Here is a 17,627-nt window from a genome sequence, read left to right as displayed (position 1 = left end):
CTCTCTCCCGACCTCTTTCTGCCCCCCCAGTTTTGTACACCTAGAAACGCCACTGGATACGCAGTCCGCTTCTCCCTCATGTCACATTCATAGTTTATTTACCAGCGGAGAAAAAGCATGGAACTAGAATAAAAATGTGATTATGAATCCCTGCGCTAAAAGCAATGCACAAAACTTCTCTGCAGAGGGAGGAGGATCTTTTTTTTTTTGCTGCATAGCTATATATCAGAAAGCACAGAGGAGTGGGAGAGCAACATGTCATGTCTGCTGGTTCTGTTTCCTGCTGGGGGGGAGGGGGGAGGGGGGAGGAATCTGTTGGAAGCTCTACAAAAGAGGCAGCCTTTTAACAAGATGCACTTACTCTTCCCGATGTCAGCTTTGTGCATGGCCTCGGGAGTTGCGGGATGTTGATGAACGCTAACCTCTTATCAGTTGTATCTGCATTTAAACAGGTTTTCTAGCGAGGGCAGAGCTAAGCGGACCAATACGATTAAATATAGACCCATTTTATGTCTGTGCTTTCTACGGGTTCAACCAGAGTTCATGTTATTAGTATTACAGGCCTTTCAATCTCACACAGATCAGAGGGGGTATGTGAGGTATGCCACCATCAGCCAATTAATGCCCAGGAGTACAGCTGTGAGGTCAGCACTAAGCGCTTTTCAACCTCGTTCTTAGGTTCAGCTCTTTGGGAGAATTGTGTAACTCACACCCCAAACATTGCATAGTCACAAAAGTGACTTTGAACGGCTCGAGGCAAATAACAAAAACCTGCCGGGCATTACGGGAGAAATCCACAACAATCCCTCCCACATTATCGGAGAGGACACAAGGCAGGGGAGGCATTTGAGGCTTAGAATAACCTCGCTGCAGATAACATCTCAGGGACAATAGTTACTTTTCAAAGCGTTTAACTGGCACTTTACTCTAACTCAGGCTGACCTGAGACAAGCCTCCCGCTCAAGGACGCTGCAAGAGGACCCACAGCTGCTGGAGGGATTCATCTGATGTTTTAGTGGTGGGGCGGAGAAAAACTTCCTCTGAACTCACTGATATCCCAAATGACTCAGTAACATGCTGCGGCTTCAATAACCTGATCACTGTACATAAGGGCTGACTATGTGATTCTTGCTATTAAGTCCAGGTCTTTCTTTTCTCTGTCTTACTTAATATATGACAAGACATTTAAATAAGGTTGAGGCTTTAATTCCCTCTGTTTTCCCCGTGATAAACTGCAGCTAAAGTGCTACTAAAAAGGCACGTTTTTGTGTCCAAACATCACTGTACTTCTCCAACAGATATGGCAAAACAAAACATAAACAATAATGACATAATAATCAGCAAACACATAAAACAAACACAGCCATCAAAATGACAGAGCAGCTTCAAAATCAAACATGGCGCATTAAATGTGCTGACAGCTTAACTACTTCTATCACAGCCTTTACAATTAAAGTGTTAGTAGCTGAGGTAAAAGGTAACAGTGCCATCTAGTGGTCACTGAAGAAACAACAGGAACATCTTAAAACAAAGCAAAGCAGCAACTTAAAATCAAGTCTTTTAACACAATCTTTAAACAGATGAATCACAAATAATCCCTGAAAAAGTCCTACTGCAAAAGGAATGCTCAAAGCTTGATGGACATTAATTATTACTATGATGCATTAGTATATTTAGCTTGGTGTCCTTTGCATTTGTACAACAATGGTGGGCCTTCATGGTGCAGTCTCGGAGTCTTTTTTTTTTACAACCAAAACCAAGAAGAACCAAAGGCGACTAAAGTCAGCCCAGGTTTGGCACCACCATTGTGTCCAAAGTCAAAGGAATCAATGCATGCTTGTCATGTTTGATTTCCTACATGTTAAAGTTCCCCAGTCTGCTGGTGAACTTGTCCTTGTCGACGTTCTTGTTCCCGGGGAGATGTTTGAAGGTGCAGTCCTGCCTCGTGCAGCCCGAGGTCCTCCAGAAGAAACACTCCTTCTTGAACAGGCTACAACAGGAAAGAATATTTAAATACGGCTAATTCATGTTCAAGTTCATTGAGTAAAGGATGGAATGTTTTAATCTAAGTAATCATGAAGATCAGATGGTCTGCAAAGACAGGGGTTCTTTTCACCAATAAAACTATTGTAAAAAAATAAGAATATGAACTTAACAATACTTATTATTTTTGTACAAAGCTTATTTTGAGATGAAGAAATAACCTTTGAATGGCTGTGGTCATATTTAATAAAGGTTATCAGACTAAAATCCATCTTTAAAAGTAATTCATGGTGCTATTCAACAGCTGCTAGACCTTCAATGAGAAAACTCTGACTCCAGTAAACAGGTTGTTTCTGAAAGACTAACCACCAATTCAAATAGTGTGAAGCAGGATATTTCATTAGATGTAATCATTTCCAAGAGTAAAGACATCCTATTATCTATTTTTATTGAATAATTGGTGACTTTTGGATTTGACAATGCTCTGGAGTTATTGGAAATGTTTGGATTCAAAGATCCAAAGGTTTTATTGTCATATCCACAAAGCTGTAGAAATGGCAATGAAATTATTCTGACCTGAGCTCCTCCAACAATGCAACATATATAATCAAAATATTAAATAATAATAAGGATCCCATGAGGTCTGAAATAATCTTACGCAGCCACCAGTGGAATTTAAATTATGCAAATCGTACAAAACTAGAAATATCAGAGTAGCCACGCCTTTATCTGCAGCTGATCATAAAAACAAGCTTCAAGCAGAATATATAAACATAAAACATTTGACGACTTTTTATTACACTCGATTAGGTCAAAATCTAAAGTTGTAACCAAAGAGTGAAAGTTATCGACGTGAGGGAGAATAGCAGCGTGCTCTTACCCGGGGCGTGTGTAGGGGTCAGAGGCCGCTGATCTGGGAGCCCCGAGCCCAGTGAATCTGTTGGGATATCTCACAGAGAGCGGAGCGCCCTCTACCACCAGGCCCTGAAGACACACATTCAACACGGTTAGCCCAACACACACACAGCTTCAAAAAGACAATGACAAACGACTGAAAAGGTTGATGTCAGTTGATTTGTGTAATGAGAAAACAATGCTGGAGTTTTAGAGACACTGACTTTAAAAAAGAAAAAAGTTGGCAGTCAATGTTTTAATTACAGAAAATCGAAGCTTTTCTTTAGATGATTGTACAACCTGCTAAATGTTGCACCTTTATACATAAGAATAATGTAAAAAAAAACGATATACATGTAAATAAAAATATATAATTGTCTTTGGGAACCTGCAATTATATTTTAAAGTCATACATAACCATCAGATGATAGAAACATTTATATCACCACAAGGTGCTTAAAACTCTTACAATGGCACCAAAACACACTAAAATGAGTTTAGCATATGTTAAGAAACAGCTAGTGGTGTTGCTTCATTAAGACAGGCAAGAAACACTTGGCTCATGAGAGTGTACTCACAATCAACTTATTGCTGCCTATTTGATCTTGATCTCTGATCAATCCTATATCGCTCCTCCCTGCTAAAACAAGTCCTTCATTTTTTGGCTTGAGATTCAGGTCAATGTTCAATGTGATAAACACTTTGAAGGACACTTTGAAGGGCACTTTGACTGTCTGCAGCAGAAAGGTCATTCTACTCTCTAAATAAAGATTACGGTTTAAAACAAGAGATATCACAAAATGAGTCACGACATGAGCTTATTCTGCTGCTTCATCAGTGACACATCAGCTATATACCTCAATAAAGGATCAATCAAAAAGTGACATACATTGATACACTGGATAGCTCGATCGCAGTCTTCTTTTTTGGCGTAGTTCACAAAGGCACACTGCTGCTCCAGGAGCATCTTGATGCTGTACACCGTCCCCGCTCTGAGGGAGAGACGGGAGAGAGTGTGAGATCACGAGATGAAAACGTTATCATCGCTGCGGGGCTAAATGAAATGCTGAGGGAGACGGCGGGTCCCTACCGGCTGAAGAGCTCGTGCAGGGTGGAGTAGGTGACAGTCGGAGCTAAGGATCCCACCCAAACAGACATAAGATCTCTGTATACAAAACAGAAGAGAATAACCATTTGAAATGATGTTGCACTATGGGTCAGCAAAAAGATCCTGAAAACCCAAATCTAAAAATCAACAATATAAACATTTATAATAACTTAATAATATACATTTTAATAATGTAAAACGTATATCATTACACAAATACAATGTAAAAAAGGGCAGTAATCAAAAATATTAGTGTCAGGCATTATGAATCCTAATAATATTTAATTATTTAAAAAGCTCGTAGAAAAATTACTTTAATTGTGTTCTGACTTTTATTTTCTTTAAAAAAAAAATGGAGAAATTGTTGACAGCGAGGCACAAAATAAACACCAGAAAAGTACCGGTAAAACAGACACAGGGAAGAACACTAACCACGTTAACTTCCTTCAGCATGTTAACACGTTAATGATAAGCAGTCTTACGGTTTCATTGCATTCCTGGAATGAGGCGTAGGCGACTGAGAATTGGATCTGCTGTGGCCAAAAGCATCAGACTCCTTGACCTGTTGCATTCTGGGACGGCTTGCCTGGAGGACGGTCCAGTCGCCCTCATCATCGTCGTCTTCCTCCTGCACCACAGGGGGCTCCAAGTCCTCCCGACTGGCCCCGACATCTGAACAGAGACAACGGTGAGTCGATCAAATCATTTTTATCCCCAGGGTTAATTGGATTAAGTGAGTTTTAGAATAAAATTGAAATATTTATATTAACATAAAGAAGTAAAAATGTGCACATTATACTAAAATAAATGTGTAAACGTGTGTATAACTGTATATTCTGTAGTGTATTAAATACCAGAACAATGTAGTGACAGTTGTTTTCCAGCTGTGGGAAACATTTCCTGACGTTTACCTCCAGGACAGAGTTTACCGTCTTCCCTCCCGAACAGAGCTTCCACAGCTTCCTCCAATGTGCCGTGTGTCTTCAGCGCCTCGGAGCTCTGCGCCCAGCTGAAGCCCATCTCCTGAAGAATGGAGACACAAAAACAAGCTTTAAAAGCTCACCTATCATGCTATTTTTAGGCAATAGCATAGGTCTCAGATATATAAAAATATATAAAAAAACATGTCAAAACACGCTCAAAACACCAAACAGATCACCCATTCTAGCCATGCCTCATATCCCTCTATTTCACTTCCTGTTTCAAAAGTGCTGATTTGGGGTATAAAGCTTTACAAATTGATAAAAGAGGAGGGAGCTGAGCTCATGTGGGACCCAGCAGCTACCGTCTAAACTAAATTCTGCCGTGATGAAACGCCATATCATGGATTATCAAGGATTCTTTCTGAAACAGTTTGGAGCTCCAATGCTTTCTCTTTTGCCGGTTATACCACAAGGTGAGTTCCTTTTTATTTCCTGCTTCTTCACACACATGCTCTCCAGTACAGGTTAGCTCTGAGTGTTAGCGATGCTAATGTAAACACCGACCATATTACGTCCAAAACAGTCGGGCATTGTTTCTGATAGCAGCGTTTCTGATTGGGCCGTGGGTGTAAAGCCAGCCTACATTTCCGATATTATGTCACATCGAACGCAAATCTGGATCAGCTCCGTTGTACCCCCGTTTTTAGAGATTTGGGTACGGAGGAAAAGAGAGAGGGTTTTATTTTCTGATGCTGCGTGAGTTCCCTGACACACCGGGGACACATATGTATGTATAAAAGACATAAAAAAGTGCATTTTGCATGATAGGTCCCCATTAAAGCAGTGGATGGCTGATACATAACCACGTTTATTTTGAATTTATAACTAAAACGAGCAGAGAAAAGCATCTAAACTCAAACTGTATATTCATATTCAATCAACAGGGTTTATACAGCTTAAGGCAATTCAAGACTTTTCTAATGCTGCGCCAAAGTCAATTTAAAACAAACGTTAAAATGACCCCAATTGGAGAAATGATCACTTCATCAATTATCATTCCTATAATCCTTCTTTAAATATGTAATTATTTGTAATGACTCTTGAAAGATTGATTAAGGACATTTTAATCGTAATTGGGTTAGTTTGTTTTTTGTGGAATAATTCTGTAAGGTATGCAGGACCCAGATTCAGCGAGTCTCTTTTACTGTGGACATTTGACCATGTGAATTCTTGTAAACCTGAGCTTCCCCTACCATCAGGTGCAGCGTCTGCGCTCGCTTCAGCTCCTGCGTGGCTTCAGCGCTCGAACTTTCCAGATTCAACACCTCCTTATAGATCAGCGAGGCCTCGTAGTATCTCTGGAGGAGAAGTGGAGGAATCAGCTATGAGTAAGTGTTTCAAATCTAAATAAAATGCATAACTTCCAGTTGAACATCAGTTAAATAACCAACAGGAAGAGAAGCTTCACATTAGAAAGGGAATCATTGAGTGTATGTGGAAGCCGAGTGTTATCAGGGGGAACTGGCGCAGTATTCACCTTGAGCCCACACAGAGCTTTCCCTTTCCTAAATAAACCTTTTATCCAGTTTGGCTCCATGGAGAGAGCGAGGTCAGCATCCTGGAGAGCGTTTTCATACTGCTGCATTCTCTCAAAACACAGGGACCGATTACCAAATAACCTGAAACACAGAGAAATGTAATTAATGATTATTAACAATAACTGCTCCTGTGTGGAGAAGACAATTTAAAAGAGGTCCCCTATTATACTGTTTTTCATCAATATATTATAGGTCTCAGATATATACAAAACATGTCTCTGAAGTGTTTGAATCCAAACACCAAACAGATCATTACCCATAATCCCCTCTGTTTCAGCCCTGTTTCCAAAGTGCTGATTCTCTGTCTGTTACTTTAGATGAAAATAAGGAGCCCCTCCCCACGCCCCTCTGAGAGAGATTTGGTTAGAAAGAACACACTGGTGCTCTAGGAGGAGATTCAGGTGATAAGGGGGGGGGGGGGGGGGGGGGGGGGGTTACCTTGGTTGCTGATTGGCTAATGGTTACACAAGACAAAAAATCGTTATGACATCTTAAGTGGCCAAAATCTGATCAGCTCATTTTCAGACAGGTTTTTATAGAAATGGATCAGGACAAAAAGAGAGAGAATCTTTGTTCCTGAAACTTTCAGAGTCTCTTTCCACAGAAGGGACACACGTTGATGTAGAAGAGACATGAAGAAGTAGATTCTCCATAATAGGTGACCTTTAAGTTAAATATCTTACTTAAATTCCTTTGGGTTGTATTTAATGGCATCTGTAAAGCATTTCACGGCCATCTCGTACTGACTGGAGGCAGCCATACGATTTCCCATACCTGCAGGGAGAGAGCGGACATCTTTAGTGAGATGAGATGCTCCTTTAAAACAGGACCGCACAGATTAATACAATTAAGGATAACAAATTAAAATGATAAATAACTATAAAATAAGAAATGAATTAAAATGAACATATATACATATTTGGTCATGTGTACATATTATTTACACGTGTGTGTGAAAACAGTGTGTATTTTATAATTGGAAAGTCTCAATGTTAATTCTTACCAGCAAGCTCTCTGCTCCTTTTTGCTAACTCTTCTGCAATAGGATCCATTTGTTTCTGGTAAAGTTAAGAGTGTGCGCATTAGTCTCCAAGCACCACAGGAAACACTGATGACAACCAGGTAAGGGTACATTCATATCATTGTTTATGGATGTCAATTACAATTAGATTAAAAATAAATACAAAGAATTGAATAGGGGAAGATGAAGCACATTTTATACATGAATAGGAAATATAGGAACAGACACTCTTAACTGATTACTCTTAATAGCTATTACCATAAAGTTTAAAAATGTGTTTTCATGTGTAGGAAAATATCAGTTTGAGAGTCATGATTAAGATAAAGCCTTAAATAATTATAAATTCATTAAACATATATAAGTGTTCAGTGTTCCCACCTCTGTATTTGGTTCATATTTCTCCTCCTTCTCTTGAACTTCAGGTTGCGCCACAATTTTTGTTTGTTCCTCCTCAGACGGCTGGACTTCAGGTAATTCAGTGTTTTTCTTTTTTCTCTCTCTGGCAGGCCTCTTATTACACAATACCTCGGGCACCGAGTTCGTCGTAGAAGCGTGGGAATTATTTATACTCAAATCCTGCAAATCCTTCAAAAGATATTGAAACACAAGGTAGTGGTTTAAAGATGATCAAACACAAACAAACTACAATGTTAACAATACTGATGGCAATAGCTCAGATCAAACTATATCAGACTTTACAGATCAGGAGCTTTGGGGACAGAGCCTTCTCTGTGGCAGCCCCGAAGCTCTGGAACTCCCTCCCCCAAGACCCTCACCCTGTTCCAGTCCCGCCTCAATCAACTTCCTCATGACTGCCCTTTCTGTATATCTTATGTTTGTTTTTGCCTTTCCACCCTCCCCCGACTTTAAAGCATCTTTGAGTTAGAGAAAAGCGCTATATAAATATAATTTATTATTATTATCTATTAACTCATCCACTGCACAAACATGTCTAGTTCTGGATTGTCTTAAGGACTAATTTGCTTTGAATTCTGGGTAAATGTGGACTTTTTCAAAAGCAAAAAAACGTGACTGATAAGCATTCTTGAAGTAAAACCGTTTGCTTTCTGGAAACTTAACACAAAATCACCTTAAAATGACGGTGAGTTATTATTACGAAATAGGACTTTTCATAGTGTTGTCCTTCTTGAGGTTTATTTTCACCTTCGATTTATTCACCTGTGCCATCACCGGTCAGATATGACTTCTGAAGTACTTTTCTGCTAGTGCCAACGGTAATTTAAAAATGAATGTCCACAAACCATTTGCTTTTTTTCTTCTTTTGTAATCGTCTCCTCGAGATTTTCCTCTTCATTATTACAACTGTTCTCTTCATATCCAGCCGCCACAGTGCCATTGTGTGTTGCATCAGGTTCAGGAGATTCTCTTGCTTCTGCATTATTTTCATAAACAGGATTGTCTTTCGGATTTTCTGAGGAGTCTGACTTCCCTTGTTCTTCCTCCTGGAAACAATAACATCAAAGATATCAGGATCTGAAAATGCCTTAATGTCTGGATTCAGGGTATATGCAGGAACCCTGAAGTCACATGTAAGACCTTTTAAGACCTTTCCATACATTTTAAGAACTCATCGCCACTTGGAGTTTTAACCGGTTACCTTGGCGACACACTTTACCTCACATTTACTATATACAGTATTGATTGTCCTTCCTCCTTATCTTCCAACCATTTGGACGCAGACTTGCATTTCCCCATAACGATGCTGTTTAACAACCGGCGTAAACGGACCTTGGCGCTATCAAGCAGTGAGCGTGCGATGTCCTGTTCAGATGACGTCAAACCCAACGGGATGCCATAAATAAACTACACAGAATCACACTACACACCTACGCAATGATTACATTCAGGCAGACTGTAGAACACAACCTCTTTGGACCATTTATATACTTATTGAAAACAAGCTACAAAATGTAATACCTTGGAAAATGCCCGTTAATACTTTTTAATAGCCTTCATTTTCGCTAAATTGATTTATCAACTTTTAATACTTTCTAAGACCCCGCGGACCCCCTGGGGTTGAATTTCAAGAGATATAATGTAACTTGATTGTATTCACAGAAAAAAGAGAAGACTTACAGGTAAATTGTCTTTAACTGCATTTTCCTTTTCTAACAGTTTCTTTTGTTTTTTACGCTGAAAAAGAAAAGAGAAAAGTGGAAGCGTCAAAAAAGTAAATAAGAAGAAACATTGAAAATATTAAATCTGAATTAATTTGCAGACACTTACCAATTTCTTACGCTTGTTCCTCTCAGTTTTGTCCTTACGCTTTTCCTCATCTTCTATCAATTCCTTTGCATGTTTATCAGCCTCCTGGAAAAACATCAAGTTATGAGTCTTTATGTGGAGCATGAAGTCAGAAAATGTAAATGAAATTCACCTGAAGTGAAAGGACACGAGTCAGCCTGAAAGCTACATCAAGTCACAAACCAGGGACACATCATAAAAGGAAGCTTTTTAGTTTCGCTTCCAAAGAAAAGTCAAACAGAAGCGGAATACCTCTTCACTGAGTTGCTTAATTCGTGGATGTGGTTCTAAAGACCGGTGAGAAACAGTGCGTGTATAAAAGCTATCATCTTCATCATCGTCATCATCAGTATATATGATGTCATCGTCCAAATCTCCCTCAAACGTCCTTAAAAAATCTAAACCTGGGAGATTCAGACACAAACAAACAAAGTGTTAACAAGCAGCATATTAATTCAGAACAAAGAATATAACCGATCTTTAAAAAGTCTGATCTTGATAGAGCAACTAAGTCACAACATATAGTAGTACTTGTATGTAGTTGTATGAACTTCAGAACTTGGCCATTCCCTCTTCTCAGTCTGAAAGAGCTTGGTGAATAATGTCGTTAGACCAAACAGTCTACTAAAGATTGTATACTTTGGCTACACCCCCCCTCCCCCCTCAGAGCTTCTGTTATCAGCTGCGGTGGTTTTGGCGGTCTGTAGCTTTATGAAACTGATAATCTGACATTCATGCCCAGTTTCAGCAATAATTGGCCAGTTGTGTGAAAAAGAGAGCCTGGGGTTGGAACTTCTATTTCTTTCATTTTTGTATTGGTTACACAATTGTGTCACTTTTCATTTGAAATACGTTGACACTGTACTGCCTTCTAGTAAGGAGTGAAAATGTGCATCCGCAGATATTGCGTTGCTTTGTCTCTATAGCCTCGTCCCCATATGAACTTCAGATAATATCTGTACATCAGATCGGCACACTGTTCAGTTAGTCCGAACTCACTGGAAATACTCTCGGTACCAGTGAGATGTCACGCACTGAAGATGCCGTTATGCATTTATTACAGGCAGTAGGGAACAGTTAAACATTAAACAGGATACAATCTGCTGTTTACCGACAAAAATAAGCTAACCGTCCACACCCTTATATTTGTCTATATATACACACAGGATTTCTTGTTCTGCTGGTGACTCATGACACTATGTAGTCAATAAAAGTGGTGTCTATTGCCTAATGGAGATATTGTTGCATTACCTTGTGGGTCTAAAACAATGTTGACCAAATAAGTAAGACAAAAGGTTTAAGAAGACATATAACCTAATCACTTACGAGTATACTGTACGCAGCTTACATTACCTAACACTTTTTATTATTAGGTATTCAGATATTTGTTGTATCACAAAACTAGGTTGATACGGTTTGTCAATCCAGTAATACTGGGTTGAGTTTCATTTTCCAGTTCTCTTCTCAATCATCAGGTTGAAATCATCTGTAGTTGAGAAATTGCCTTACCTAATAAGCCAGAGGCGAAGACATCTAAAATTGAGTCTCGAGGATGGCGTCCATTGATGAAATCCACCATAGTTTCCTGAGATGAGGAAAAGATCAGACACTTATCCAAGCTTTAGACTCAATAGTGATCGTAGCCTCGCAAAAGTATAAACTAAACATTGCTGAAAGTAACGTATTGTGTAACCCTTGCTTTATTTTGCAGGGTGGGAAGTACATTTTTTTGCAGTTACCACAATAGCTGGTAGATAAAACTGATAAAGTAACCGAGGAATAACCCCCTTAAGAAAATCAGCTTTAACTACAATTTTACAGTTACTCAAATAAAAAGTCATTTTCCTAGCAAAATGTTGTCTAGTCAGTCACTGCTTCTCAAATGTGAAGACATGATGCTTCTTTTCTATCCATTACTGTACATTGACTAGGATTAGGTATGGTTGTTTAGTTACTTTAGTTTGACAGCAAAACAAGAACACATTATCAGTATTTATTTTACATTAAATAGAGCAAACACTGCTTTGAGTGACTGTTAGTAACATGCCCTACTTCTGTGCATATGTGTTCACAGTTTACTGCTTTAATACACAATGTAATCCCTGATACATTTACATTGTTTGTGACATTATTGTTAATATACAACAGAGCTATGATATTTTAAGTTATTCGTTGAGACTAAGCTTATGTATTTAGTAACATGTAATAAACTGTAGAGTTATCCTTTGTGAAGGCTGTACTAAAGTGCATGTTATCTGATTGTTGTGGTAAAAGGCTCTCAAAGGTGGCAGCTCATATTCAAATGACTGTTTGTGAAAGATAAGGTAACACTGTTGCCATGACACACTTAAAATTTGCAAAACCTGTTATGCCAAAATGATAGGAACAACAGAAGTTTCCAGGTGCCTAAATCATACTCACATGAGTGTGCATGAGTCTTGAGTTTTCTCGGATTCGAGATACAGGAGCACCTGAAATATAGAAAAGTGTTATAATCAAATACGTATAAAACACGTTTCTAAACATCATTGTTCACATTGTTACAGTCCATCGTCATAACGTAGCTAGCTAGCTAGTAAGCTAACTAAACACTTCACTGTTCTCAGTAAATGAAACTTAGCGAGGAATATGAAACAAATGACAATCACTACTTTAATGATACCTCTAACAATGTCTTTCTTTTTTGGCATGGTGATAGAGTGTGTCTTTGAAGTATTTTCCCGCGACTGTGTCTGAAGGTATTTCTCGTTGAAGGTAAAATGTACAGTTTTGGTTCTGACTGTTTTCTTCCCCTTTCCGCGTTTGATACGGGCACTTTTTCCCCTGCCTTTAACCTTAGAGGCTGCTACCAGCCTCCAACAGCCTACACCAATCAAATGGTGAGGATTTCAGTATGTTGTGGTTCAGGGCTGTGATTGGATGATTGACCTGTCAATCATGGTAAAGTAGGCGTCCTTTGAATGCAACGTGCTGCCTGCGAATCTGCCTGAGAGCAAAGCATCAAAGGACCTGTAAAAAGCAAAACAGACTGATATCATAAACCTTAGATTTGAATCAAGTTATCTTTCTTCTTACTATTAATATAAATATATATATTAATGTTTCTTAGTGTAAGCATTGTTGGATGAGCCTGTAACTTTGTATTGGCAACAACTACGCTGTAGCTGTTGTGTAAATTACTACAATCAGAGACGAAGAAACAAATCAAGCCAGGGAAGCATTTACATCTGCGATTTAATTAGCCTACAAACCTATTCCTATCTTTTTAAAGGTAGTATTAGGCCATTGACCAGCCTATCTAGACTAGCTGCAGATCTATCTGTAAACTGTTTTGCATTCAATGAACTGACTCCATCATATCAGTGAATGTGATGGTATTTTGTATCTAGTGATATCTTGCAGGGCACATACAGTGTTGCTGCAATACAAATACAAAAATATAGTTTTATATTTCTATCAACTGTATTTAATTTAAATCTAATTGGATAATAACATGTGTTTATGGTAATTGTATTTATTCTAAACTATTTGGGGAGTGTTACATCGCTAGAGTTAATGAATGACTCACAAATAAAGCTTTGCTTGTCTACTCTTAATGGGTGGATTAACTTGTTATGGAGGCCTGGATTAATGCGTTTTTTTTGCCATAAAAAAGTGATTTTAGGTGATACAAACAAATAACCTTTTAGATACGATGCTATTGAGAGAAACTAAACAAAATCAGCAACAAATATCCAGTGGCATTTTATATTATATTTGCCTTTCAACCAATTTCCATTCTTACCTTATTTGCCACGTTTTTTTCTTCTTCTTTAATGCCGTTCTTGAATTCAAATCAATTCTCGCGCCCTCTGTCCTCTTCCCGCGCGAGTTTCCGGGTTTTCGAGTTGTCCTCCACATTTCCTAGCAACGCTGGCTCCTTGGATACAAACAGGAGGGAGTGCGCTCACTGGAGGACTGACAACAACAACAATAACAACAACAACAACAACATGGAGCCTCGAGATGTAATTTGTCTCAGTTTGACCCCTTTTCTCCTCTGAAAGTGTTATTGTGCAGCATATTGTATCGCGGTTTGGTTCGCTTTAACCTGGTTGAATCTGGCTAGCGTTTACCCGACGCTGGCCGTTGGTAATAGCTTGCTAACTGCTAACCGCTTGGCTACGTTGTTAGCTAATGTATCAGCCCGCTAACAGACCTCTGAGACAACGTTACTCAGTTTAATCGACCTTGTCAGACAAAACATCGTGTTTGCATTCTTAGTAGCCAATAGTTGTAGCATGTAGGCTCATTTGCAAAGGGCTATTGTTAAGAAAAGGTTTGCAGATTATAGATACAGTAGTCATGTGTCTCTCCTTAAGCTAACAGCAACCTGTTGCGCGTAGCTAACTTTATTCGGAGCTTCTTAACTATCTGGTATATGATATTTGAGAGAATCTAGGTAAATATAATTGAAAAGGTAACACATTGGCATCTGTTACAATTGCTACAAAGGTGGGTTTTACCGAATTGACTTCCCTTTAGCAGCATTTGATAGCCATTTCAGACATCTGGTCTCTTTACTGACAAACCTGACAGTTTAAAGAGGCCAGATGATGGGCAGTATAACTGTTCACAACATCTCAGATAGATTAAGGGAATTGCTGTTGTTATCGGAGCCGTGTCAAATAATTGAAAAACACTTGAAGTATTTACGAACGAAAGCGTATTTAAGAAATCCAAATAGTTTATATTAAGTCAAATAATATACCTTTAAATCAGAGAATGGTGGGTTGTCTTTTTCCTGAGTTTAAAGGCTGCTGTATTAAATTAAATTGATGTAATTTTCTCCCGAGAATCTTTTCAATTTACACACAGGGTTACTCAGCTTTGTTAAATGGCACAAGAGGCCAGTTTGAGTTATTACTTTTTTGTGACTTGGTTTTACAGAGGGCTTCTGCTCGGTTGCCAGCAGATGAAGATACAATTCAGTCTGTTGGACAAACATCCATAAACCAGCCGGGAGCTCAAAGTCATGACCGGCAGAGGCAGCCCAGGCTGGACACGGATAGCTGGGAGCTTCAACAGCGATGGCAGCGCTCGTTTGAGCCAGGTATGTCTCGGTAAATACATATTTTCTGTCATATTAAATGTTGAATGGGATAAGGTGATGTAGAACAGACTGTGTTTCTGGAACTCTGTCTTTTCCCCCCAACTGTCTAAAAAAAATTGAGGCATCTACCAACAAATGTTCGGCACTACTTAAATAAGAATGAGAATTCAACACATTTGGATCTCATGGTAATAGGAAAGCTGAGGGAAATAATGATTTGTATGTAAGTTTGAAGGATGTATACTTTGGTTGTAAATGTGTTTATGATGCCTGTGAATAACATTCAGCATTTTCTGTATCATCAGAATTTCAGGACAGCAACCTGTCTCCATCCCTCTCCCTTTTGCCTGCACACTCTGGAGTGGAACAAAACTTCACTGAATATTCTTTATTCCAACAAAGTGACAGTGAATTTGCCCCTTTAAGGTAAACAACAATAGGTTTTGTGGACATAACTCTACAACATTGTATTTGAATGTTCAGTTATCTAATTGTATTTGTTTACTTTTTAAAGGGCGTTGCCCGACATCTCTATGGCATCAGAGAGGTTTCACGTTCCTCTCCAGGATCGCACCTCTCAAGCCTCTGAGCGCGGCTCCCTGTCCCAGTACCCTTTAGACCAGGCTACCAACCTGTCTGGAGAGGGAGTGAGCAGCTGCTGCTCTCTGTCCCAACACAGCTTATCTCCAGGAGACGAAGGCAGACGAGAGGAAAAAGTGCACCCACCAGCGATTGCAACCACTTACAGAAGGGGAGTACCATCCAGTGATGATTCAGATAGAAGAGAGGAAGACTCAGGGACTCAAACTGACCCTCCAGACATGCCAGTAAGAGAGGCTGCTCAATATGACATATCCTTTCTGAGTAAAGATGTTCCTGCCCAGCATCTTCTAGAGCTCCTTGAGAAAGATATTGGCATGCAAAGCAGTAGTAGTAGTAGTGCTCTTTCCTCTTCCTCTGAGACCTCTGTGAAGGTGGCTTTATCTTTTGCAGAAGATTCTAAAAGCATTCAAGTTTGCAAACCAGGCTTTGAGCAAAGCATGGGTAAAAGAGAAGGTCCTCCAGGTGAAGCTTCTCTTCCCCACCAGCAGTCCAAACAACCTGACAGAGGCTTATTCCCTGACCAATCACAGACATTGTCATCGGAGGAAAGCAACATAACCATGGGGCTCCGCAGCACTAAACCTGATGACAGCAGTGAAGAGTTACACAGAGAGTTGCTGTCTGAGGTAGAGAGGCGCAGCAGTCGAGAACATGAATTTAAAAACCAACAGCGTAAAAGTTCTACACCACCCGTCATATCTCTCACACCATTTCCCACAGGGGCTTCTGAAGTCAAGCCAAGTGCTATCAGAACTCATTTTGGTGGCCTGCAGTGGACAGGAGCGTTTTCAGCCGGCTTTGAGCGCGGCCACAGAGAACAAGACCTCTGGCTCTCTGGGAACCACACAGGGATTGATGGGTCCTACCTGGGTTTCATTCCACAATCTCAATCCACTCCAGGGGTGTTTAAAGCCCCATCCAAATCCAGTGTCAAGGCTAAATTAGGGCAACTCTCTGCCATAGAATCTAACATAGAGAACTCTTCTCAGTCAAACACAGGGATCTCTCCGCAGCCAGCTGTTCCTGCAACTGATCCCCCTGAAACAACAAATCAGAGCCGAGGGGAAACCACCTCTGCTAAAGTCCAGTCTCTCCCAAGTCTCAACTACATGCAGAAAGTAGACGCCTGGAGGGCAAATCAGAGTTCAGGCAAGGCAGCACTGTTTGATAGCTTGGCACTGCAAGGATTTTCCAGCGTCTCTCCTAAACAGAACGCTTACGAGGCAGTATCTGAACCCTTGAATCGCATCCTGAGTCAGCAGGCGGGGAGGTTACAGCCAATTGCTGCCCATCAGGAGGTCACACAGAGCTCCTCCAAGGCTCCCTCTGGCTCCACTTCTCCAAGGAGAGGGGAGGCCGTGGGCAGGGCTCCCAGAGACCAAGATAACTCTGCAACAAGAACTTCTGCATCACCCTTTGGCAGGTCTCAGTCCCACTCCTCTCTAAGCACCATTGTCATGTCGGTGCAGAAAGATCAGCAGAGTAAAAGACCTGCAGGTGAAGAGAACATTGAGACTCATCATCAGCCAAGCACCACAGTTCAGCCCCCGCCTCGCATCAGCCTCGGTCAGTTCAGCGACGTGTCTCTTGATCACGATTTGACACTCTCAAGTTCCCAAGAAAGTTACAACAGTGGAGTTAAATTAGCAACGTCCATCGGAACGTCTTCTGTTGTCAGTCTGGAGGTGGATAACTACGCTCCGTACTGGACTTCGAAAATGTCTACACCACCACCGATGGCAAGGCAACGAGAGATAGACATCGAACAACGAATTCCGGTGATTATAAAACTAAAAACAATCCTATATCAAGAAACATAGCCCAACATTTTTTTTGATCAAATTTCCCTAAATGTATGCATTTAAAAATATATATTTTAGAAGATTTTGCAGTTGATTTATTATGAATACAGTTGTATTTAGGCCAGTGGTTCTCAACTGGTGGGTCGCGGACCCGTTTCAAGTTGGTCGCAGATGTTTTTTTATCTTTTCTTTTTCTTGAAAAAAGTCAAACTTTTATTTTGAAGGCCCGATTTTCTAACGCTGTGCATGCAGTCGGCGTTGGACTGGAAGTACCGGAGACCCTAAACTAAATAAATAAAACTTCTGTCACGTAGTGATCATCTTCTCAATAAAATATC

The 17,627-nt window shown here is 40.0% G+C and overlaps 2 protein-coding genes across 6 annotated transcripts in view; one reads left to right on the top strand and one right to left on the bottom strand.

Moving 5' to 3' along the window:
- Positions 1–1,190: 1,190 nt before the first annotated feature.
- si:dkey-33c12.4 (uncharacterized protein LOC560112 homolog) lies at positions 1,191–13,668 on the bottom strand. Of its 4 annotated transcripts, XM_034235258.1 has the most exons (19): positions 13,577–13,666; positions 12,721–12,801; positions 12,214–12,263; positions 11,302–11,377; positions 10,045–10,196; positions 9,775–9,858; positions 9,625–9,681; positions 8,790–8,990; positions 7,906–8,112; positions 7,510–7,564; positions 7,190–7,280; positions 6,446–6,587; positions 6,162–6,266; positions 4,840–5,008; positions 4,468–4,657; positions 3,968–4,042; positions 3,767–3,869; positions 2,864–2,967; positions 1,191–1,990 (listed from the first exon to the last, which is right to left on the bottom strand). In XM_034235258.1, exons 3-19 carry the CDS (start codon positions 12,223–12,225, stop codon positions 1,855–1,857), a joined length of 1,959 nt encoding a protein of 652 aa, XP_034091149.1. In that variant the 5' UTR covers positions 12,226–12,263; positions 12,721–12,801; positions 13,577–13,666; the 3' UTR covers positions 1,191–1,854. The 4 variants fall into 4 exon arrangements, with proteins under 4 accessions (XP_034091149.1, XP_034091148.1, XP_034091144.1 ...); XM_034235257.1 differs by lacking the exon at positions 12,721–12,801 and having other exon boundaries at positions 13,577–13,668; XM_034235253.1 differs by lacking the exons at positions 12,721–12,801; positions 13,577–13,666 and adding an exon at positions 12,455–12,714.
- Positions 12,792–17,627, top strand: part of alms1 (ALMS1 centrosome and basal body associated protein) — a 20,964-nt gene continuing 16,128 nt past the window's right edge. The window contains exons 1-4 of one of the 2 annotated variants that reach the window (XM_034235251.1): positions 12,792–13,799; positions 14,722–14,884; positions 15,190–15,310; positions 15,399–17,265. In XM_034235251.1, the coding sequence (XP_034091142.1) occupies positions 13,608–13,799; positions 14,722–14,884; positions 15,190–15,310; positions 15,399–17,265 (2,343 nt within the window). In that variant the 5' untranslated portion in view covers positions 12,792–13,607. Of the gene's footprint in view, positions 13,800–14,721; positions 14,895–15,189; positions 15,311–15,398; positions 17,266–17,627 lie in introns of both variants that reach the window. The other variant, XM_034235252.1, reaches the window with a different exon arrangement.

The sequence above is a fragment of the Gymnodraco acuticeps genome, unplaced genomic scaffold (genome assembly GCF_902827175.1).
Source record: "Gymnodraco acuticeps unplaced genomic scaffold, fGymAcu1.1, whole genome shotgun sequence".
NCBI classification, from domain to species: domain Eukaryota; kingdom Metazoa; phylum Chordata; class Actinopteri; order Perciformes; family Bathydraconidae; genus Gymnodraco; species Gymnodraco acuticeps.
The sequence above is the reverse complement of the archived record's forward strand: the minus strand, read 5'-3'. Positions and strand labels throughout refer to the sequence as shown.

Excerpts from the sequence above, each read along its gene's own strand:
- si:dkey-33c12.4 (XM_034235253.1), bottom strand. The coding sequence starts at position 12,482 with ATGCCAAAAAAGAAAGACATTGTTAGAG. Across the intron at positions 6,267-6,445 it reads AAGCTCTGTGTGGGCTCAAG|AGATACTACGAGGCCTCGCT; the intron begins GTGAATACTGCG and ends CTTCTCCTCCAG. Across the intron at positions 1,991-2,863 it reads GACCCCTACACACGCCCCGG|CCTGTTCAAGAAGGAGTGTT; the intron begins GTAAGAGCACGC and ends TTCCTGTTGTAG.